This window comes from Helianthus annuus, unplaced genomic scaffold (genome assembly GCF_002127325.2).
Source record: "Helianthus annuus cultivar XRQ/B unplaced genomic scaffold, HanXRQr2.0-SUNRISE HanXRQChr00c055, whole genome shotgun sequence".
NCBI lineage: Eukaryota > Viridiplantae > Streptophyta > Magnoliopsida > Asterales > Asteraceae > Helianthus > Helianthus annuus.
Window position 1 is genome coordinate 1 of NW_023395571.1, and position 7,985 is coordinate 7,985.

The 7,985-nt window shown below is 32.5% G+C and overlaps 1 protein-coding gene across 1 annotated transcript; it reads right to left on the minus strand.

Annotated features, from left to right (window-relative positions):
* Positions 1 to 3,426: 3,426 nt before the first annotated feature.
* On the minus strand, positions 3,427 to 6,544 carry LOC110926795 (histone deacetylase HDT1). The gene is made up of 8 exons (XM_022170486.2): positions 6,383 to 6,544; positions 6,190 to 6,260; positions 5,335 to 5,555; positions 5,181 to 5,203; positions 4,744 to 4,788; positions 4,511 to 4,653; positions 3,783 to 3,897; positions 3,427 to 3,682 (listed from the first exon to the last, which is right to left on the minus strand). Exons 1-8 carry the CDS (start codon positions 6,393 to 6,395, stop codon positions 3,594 to 3,596), a joined length of 720 nt encoding a protein of 239 aa, XP_022026178.1. The 5' UTR covers positions 6,396 to 6,544; the 3' UTR covers positions 3,427 to 3,593.
* Positions 6,545 to 7,985: the final 1,441 nt, after the last annotated feature.

Sequence of the window (7,985 nt, forward strand, 5' to 3'; positions counted from 1 at the left end):
TCGGAAAAGAAAAATAATATTTTTGTTGCTTAAGATCCTAACATATGGAAAAATGACGGCATACATATTGGAGTTATGGTAAATTTTAGTAAAAAGAAAAACCCTTCATCAAATATACTAATTATTTGCTATTTGTATCAAAACAAAAAATTATACAAAGTTAAAGCCTAAATCAAATATTCAAATCCTAATTCATGAACCGCAAAAAAAATCACAAAGATACATTACATAAGTAATTTATCCCAACACTTCCTTATATGTGATAAGAACAAACTTTCAAGACCATTTTCTAATAATCTAAAAATGAACTACGGGGCTGTTTGTTTACCTCTTAATCAGTCTTTTAATGGTTCTGAACTCTTACTAGTTCACTACTTAATGGTTTAAACTGTTTGTTTCACGAGCAGATGTCTGAATGATTCAGACATTTGCCTCTGAATGGTTAAGATTTATACAACTAATCTGAATTGGTCAAACATTTGACTCTGAATGGTTAAGCATTATACAGGCTCTTAAAACCATTCAGATGTTGCCAAACAGCCACAATTTCAATATATAATCACTAAAGGTGGAGGCCGTAACTTGGATCTTCTTGAATAGCGAAAAGAAAACATTACGATTGCTATCACTTTAAAGGTTTTGGGGCAAAACCAAAACATCAGGGACTAAAATGGATATTTTTAAAGGTTTGGGGCAAAACCGTTAAAGTGATCAAACCACAGAGAGCAAAACGGAAGTTTACTCAATAAAAAAAAAGACTTGCTATTATCAAGTCATGGAGGTACATTAAATAACGGATTTAAGATTTTTTTCACTGGGGTCTAATTTTTGTGTAAGATTTTTTCACAACCAAACATTAAAATTTTCGGGACAGTAATCGTAGTCAGATCGGGTCAGTGCTAGGAAATAATGTAGAAGCATTTAGTGGACATGAAACACTACATAATTAAGAACCATTTTTAAGTATTAAGTTTAGGGCTGTAAACGAACCGAACGTTCAGCGAACAGTTCGTGGACTGTTTGGCGGGAAGTTCGTTTATGTTCGTTCGATTAGCTTAACGAACGAACACGAACAAAAATTTTCGTTCGGTTAGCTTAGCGAACGAACACGAACAAAAATTTTCGTTCGGTTAGCTTAGCGAACGAACACGAACACAGGTCTCGTTCGTTCGACTACGTTCGTGAACGTTCGGTAATATGTTCGTTTACGTTCGTTCGTGTTTGTTTGATTATATAAAAATAATAATAAATAATAAACCTTTTATCTAAACATATTGAAAAGTTGAAACCTTATTTTTCTAAGTAGCTAAAATTTGGACATTCTAAGACATTTTTGGGGATAATTATGTCTAAATTAGATAAACTTGATTCATCGTTTGATGGTCTAGTAGACTTCTTGTGTTTTGATTTATCATTTGATGGTTGTATTTAACTACTTATATTCAATGTTTAAAGATAACGATGTTTTTATTTTTTATTTTCAAGTTAAATGTCCGTTTGCGTTTGTTTTTATTTGCTTGCGTTCGTTTGTGTTCGAGACCGGTGTTCACGAACTATTCGTGAACAACTGAATTTCCTTAACGAACGAACACGAACATAAACTTATGTTCGGTATGCGTTTGTGAACAGTTCGCAAACATGTTAATTTCCTTAACAAACGAACACGAACATGGCCTTGTTTGTGTTCGTTCGGTTCCTTTACAGCCCTAATTAAGTTATCAAATAGTGGTGATTAATAAGTTGCCTGAAACCAATAGCTACCTAAACAACACAATTACTTCACATAACTTCAAAATTTTGTTTAAGGGTTTTTTTTCTTTTTATGAACGCCACTATTTATTGGAAGTCTTATTTGGTAATAAAATGTGAAATAAAATCATTCGGAGACGTTCAATTTATCATTTTAAAGAAGAAAATTATAGGGTCAATGGGTGTTGTGCTGCTTTAAAACACTAGTTTAATTTTGATGGAAAAAAATAAACTAAAAGACAAGACATGTAAGACTTGAATTGGGGATTTATTTATTGAAACTAACGGGAATTTGCCACCACGCTACCTTTTTCTCTCAATATTAAAGGGTCCAACTAATTTATTTTATGGGGTCCTTCAAAAATTTAACAATATCGGTTCTAATATTATTTTTTAAAAACATTAGGGTCCGTGACCCATACCATGTGGGTCAGCCCCTCGGCACATGTCAAGGTGTCATATGAGTTGGCGCATGTCAAAGGACTTGGAACGAATAGTAGCTATGAACATGTTATATTTAGCTTACTTTTATCTTTGTAAAGTTGTTCGCAACTAATAGTTTTCAACCATGAAGAGTCTTGTCGCCTATGCAAGCAAACATTGGATCTAAGTATCTTGAAACTAACGTGCCCAAGGCCATGTGTTGTAAGTGTTGGAGGGGTTGGCGACCCTTGCAACATCACCATCTTTAACACCCCAACTAGAGGTGCAAACCGGTTCGATTATATCGGTTAATTTGATTTTTTTGACTTTAACCGGTTAATGCTTTAACCGGTTATTTTTTTTTTTAACTCGGTTAATTACTTTAACCGATTTTTTTAGTTAATAACCGGATTTTTTGATTTTTTCTAAAAAACTTCCGGTTAACCGGTCTGCCTGTTAAAAAACCGGTTTCTATACTGAATATTAATAACCGCTTACTAACCTACGGTTAAAAATAACCACTAGCCGGTTATTCCTCGATCGGTTATTAACCGGTTATTTTGTGCACCTCTAAAGTCTAACCACAACACCACCATAGATAGGCTAAGAAGGGGCTTTAGTCCTTTGCGCCTTGGGCCATTGTTTTTTAAATATACAATCAGCTGAATCCAATCATCTCAACCCTAATACAAACACCCCGAAACACCCCTTAAAGCCCAATGGGCGCGACTACATGGAGCCACATGGCAGTAGTTTTCTATGTTAAAGCCTCTTTAGAGCTCCACAACATAAGTTTGTGCTTTGAAAAGCCTTGTTGATACAACAAGCACATGAGTTTTGTGTATATTGAGTATTAGGAGCCCAAACGACAACCACATGCAAGATATAACTTGGACTGGAAGTAATCCTTACTTGATACGTAATGTAACATAGTAATTATCCTTTTCAATTGGGAGAAATGGCTAATCCGTTGTACAAGTCATTCGTACCAAGGGTTTATTGCAGGCTATCAAGACTTACCAAACTAAAAAGGTCATCTTAAGACGAATCACAAAAGTCCAAGACAAAGGAGAAGCATAAATATTGAAAGCAAATATGCAAATAAAAGTCAGCCACAAGTTAAAAACCGGGCAAAAACGTTGCAAGTGCTTTTGAGCACCCGCCGACCATTAGAAAGAACTGGGCAACAAGTCGCCTTCTTTCTTCGAAGACGTAGGAAGTTTTTGTTTGTTTGGTTTCCCATGTTGTAACAAATTAACGATTTAAAGTTTAAACACATGAATAGAACTTTCCCTAGAAAACAATGTTTCAATGATCTTGTCAAACCAAAAAATTACATAATCATTTCAAAAGATATAAATCAAAACTGGCCAACACCAAACTTAGTATACCCCCAAACCCATCACCAAAACAACTTAAATCTATGATCGGTTGCCACCTTTCTTGCCCTTCTTCATGCTCGGTTTTGAATTCGCTTGTGGCGTTACTGCTTGACCACCTTTCTTTCCCCCTAATTAAAAAAACAAAGATTAGGATCTAAAGGTTAAAAGATGCCATCCGCTCGACAATCAATAGTTCTAAACAATAATACGATGGTAAGCATCTTTAACCTGATTTTTGAGGAGTGTTCGATTTAGCATTTTGTGGAGTGTTTGGTTTTCCTTTCTTAGCAGAAGCAGGTGACTTGGGTGCAGATTCAGCGGGTTTTTTAACAGGCTTCACTTCCTGTCAAAACATTACAAGATATTAATAAAGTATGACAAAAAGTTTCAACTATGTATATATAACTAGTTTTTGCCCCGCCCGCGTTGCGGGGCAATAAACCGAATATTTCTCTCTCATAACATGTATGTCTGTATAGAGAACAAAATCGTAATTATATTTTGAGCTGGAGGCGAAATCATAATTTTAAACTGAGAGCAAAATCATAATTTTGAGCTTGGGGGGGGGGATCATAATTATATTTTGAACTGTGGGCAAAAACGTAATTTTTAGCTAAGAGCAGAATCGTAATTTTAAGGTAGAGAGAAAACCAACATTTTATTTTGAACTGGGGGCAAAACCATAATTTTAAACTGAGATCAAAATTAAAATGAGTTTTTGAACCGAGGGCAAAAGCGTAATTTTATTTTGAGCTGGGGACAAAAATGTATTTTTAAACGAAGGACGAAAGCGTAATTTTAAACAGAGAATAAAATTAAATTAAAAAAAGGTTGGTCTAATGGGGGAGTGTCAGGCAGCTGCATGGCACTATTCCCCCCATCTTCTAAATGTATATGTAGTATAATATAATGTGACATAACATAATAAATAATATCAACACTTGAAAAGCAGTTACCTTTTCCTCTTCAGATTCATCTTCTTCCATAGATTCATCAGAATCATCTTCTGAGTCATCTTCATCGGAGTCATCAGAAGAATCATCTTCGGATTCTTCTTGTACGGTTGCTATATTCGCTGGTGCCTTTGGCTTTGTTATACCTAAAAACAATGAAAATACAAGTCATATTGACATTTAAAAAAAAACAATTTTCACTTCAACAACATATATAAAAATTAACAAAATCATACCATTAGGAGCGTTCAAGTTCAATGCTTCTTCTTCATCTGAGGTATCTGAAACAAAAATATATATAAACCAACTTTAATATAATTAATAAAAATAATATATATATATATATATACATATATATAGAGGAAGGTTAACGTACATTACGGCTTAACGTACATCACGTACGACAGGTAATTACGCACGTTCATTTTAAAATCACGCACGTTATAACTCAAAAATCCAAAATCACGCATGTTGAAACACAATAATCACGCATATTGAAAACATTAATCACGCATGTTATATAACAAATCACGCACGTTGTTGTACGTGAATTACGTTAAGCCGTGATGTACGATATACTTTTTCTATATATATATATTTACACACACACACACACACATATATATATATATATGACATTGCTATAGCATAATCTATTTAGTACGAGACTCACCAAAATCATAAGCATCATCACCCGTGGAACAACAAAAACAAACACTATGGTTAAGGAAACAACATAATCAATGAACTATTAGATATTTAAATAAATAAATTTGAAAGTAAAATGAAATCAATAAAATAAAATATAAAAGATAAATAAAGGATATTCGTCATCGATCGGATTATCTGCGATATATCCACAAAAGTAAACACTTCCATCTTTCCATCCATGAGAAAGCTCCAAATCTTGTTCAAACACCAAATCAAATATGATTTGAGGTGCACGCTCAGACGACAGCGTACCGACGACAAATTTCTTTTCGTTGATGTTGATTTTCACAGGGATGTTCTCCACCTTCTTCCCATTCTTCACCTCTCCCAATGCAACCTTCATAAAAAAACAGTACAATTTTTTTTACAAATATCCTAGCAAAGAATTAATAGACCATATAATTCATAAGAATATGCACAAATATGGGAATTTATTGTTCAACTACATTTATTAAAATTAATAACCTAAATTCATACAAAAATCCATATTTTTTATCAAACAGTTATAAAATAATACAAAACTATTACAGAACTTCATATGAATTTTAGCAAACAATTAGAAAACCAACAATTCATACAAATGTGCAACCTTCATGAGAAATAGTACCATTTTTTACAAAAAATTCATATAATTTTAGCAAACAATTAAACCAAATAAATCTAAAAATATGCACAAACAAAAAGTTCTAGTGATGAAACTGAAACCTAATTAATCAAATAAGTTTAAATCAAATACAAAACTTCCTTAAGTTGATATATCATATAAATAGATAATTAAAATCAGATATTCACATAAATATAAACAAATTTAAAGTACTAATCACAAAGCTAAATCCTAATTAATCACTTAGGTTAAAATCAACAAAAAAAAAAAAAAAAAACTTAACTAACTTCTTACATCAAAATCAGAAAATTTAAGTAAAAAAAAAACAATAAAAAAACAAAACATCAATCAAATAAATGATTAATACCTGAGAGATATGAAGAAGCTTGAAGTCCTTAACTTCAACAACAAGACTCTCATTAGGTTTAACCTCAACACCTACAAACACAGACATATTTCAAAATTAAATAATGATCGAATAAACATTGAATAATCAATCGATTGATTTATGATATTAAAAACACGTAGGAAGAATAAGAGAAGATGAATCGGAATCTGACCCCAAAATTCCATTGCTGGTGGATGTAATTAAGAGATGTGTGTGTTTGAATTGAGGTTGAGAAGAACAGGCGGAACGAAGAAGAAGAAGGGGTTGAAAGAGGTTTTTATAAAGGTGAAGTTGCCGGTTTGTTGATTAGGGTTTATCATAGGGTTTTGGGGTTCTTGTGGTTTTTTTTTTTTTATTGGATTGGGCCATGTTGTATTTGGGCTGTCTCCGGCCTAGAAAAGCACTTGGAATTGTAAAGCAACAAGTATCTATAGTGTTAGAAATATATACACCCAGAGCGTGTATATTTCTGACACGACACGAAACTAACATGAAATTTACAGGTTTATGTTTAATCTAAACGGATTCAGGTTAGTTTAAGGTTGAACCCGTTTAGCTAAATAGTTCGGGTAATGGGTTGACCCATTTAACTCATTTATATTATATTTTATCTTTTTACAATAATTTTACATCATAAATTAATTTTGGTGTATACTTTATGCATGATTATAACTTAAAAAAACAGAGATTGACATAAGATTTTTATAATTAAAATGCAATTGTATGTATACATTTGTATTTTTGTAGTAAAATTTTAATTTTAACATATTCATTTACGAATAAAAGTTTAAAAAATTCAAAATTCGGGTTGAACGTGTTAGGTTTGGGTCAACCCGCTAATATTCGGATCGTGTTTGAGTTCATACGTATGACAATATTTTGGAGTTCGGGTTCGTTTAAAATTTCCGAGTTCAGGTCAGGTTAAACCCGCAAACCCGACCCATTTAACACCCCTAAGGTTTACCATGTAAAAGAACATTGATTTAATGTGGAAACGACAAGATGTAAAGTTGATTAACTTTTAAAATAGGGTTTAAATTTGATACCAGAGTATAACCACAAAATGTAAAAATACAATTTACTCTAATTTATATTAACAATGGTCAAATTCAATTAATTGGGGCATCCACAACAACAATTTTTCATAAACTTTTATATTAGTGTTATATCATATTTCAAGCTTTTTCAACAACATTCATTGTTTCTACATTTCCTACATATACAAAAGTAAGTCAGGGGAATAGTGTCACGCAGCCTATTCGACCAATCATTTTATTGTTTTATATTCGTTTTAAAATTACGGTTTCGTCCTTAATTTAAAATAAAATTACGTTTTTGCCCATAGCTCAAAATAAAATTATCTTTTTGTCCCTCGCTCAAAATTACGATTTTGCCCTCGGTTCAAAATTATGATTTTATCCCCAGATTAGAATTACATTCTTGGCCCAGTTCAAAATGATTTTTTGCTTTTGCCTCAAACTAAAAATGACGACTTCGCATTTTCGCCCCGTTTCAAAAATTATGATTTCGCCTTCAGTTTAAAATTATGCTTTTGCCCGGTTCAAAACAAAAGTATGCTTTTGCCCCCTATTCAAAATTACGATTTTGCACTTAGTTCAAAATTTTGATTTTGTCCCAGTTCAAGTTAAAGAATATAGTTTTGTCCCTAGCGTAAAATTACGATTTTGTCCTTAGTGCATTACGATTTTATCTCCGGTTCAAATTTATAGTGTTGCCATCACTTTAACTTTTACCAAATTACGATTTTACCCAAG

Excerpts from the sequence above, each read along its gene's own strand:
- LOC110926795 (XM_022170486.2), bottom strand. Across the intron at positions 5,204-5,334 it reads GATAATCCGATCGATGACGA|GGGTGATGATGCTTATGATT; the intron begins ATATCCTTTATT and ends TTGTTGTTCCAC. Across the intron at positions 3,683-3,782 it reads GAACACTCCTCAAAAATCAG|GGGGAAAGAAAGGTGGTCAA; the intron begins GTTAAAGATGCT and ends TTTTTTAATTAG.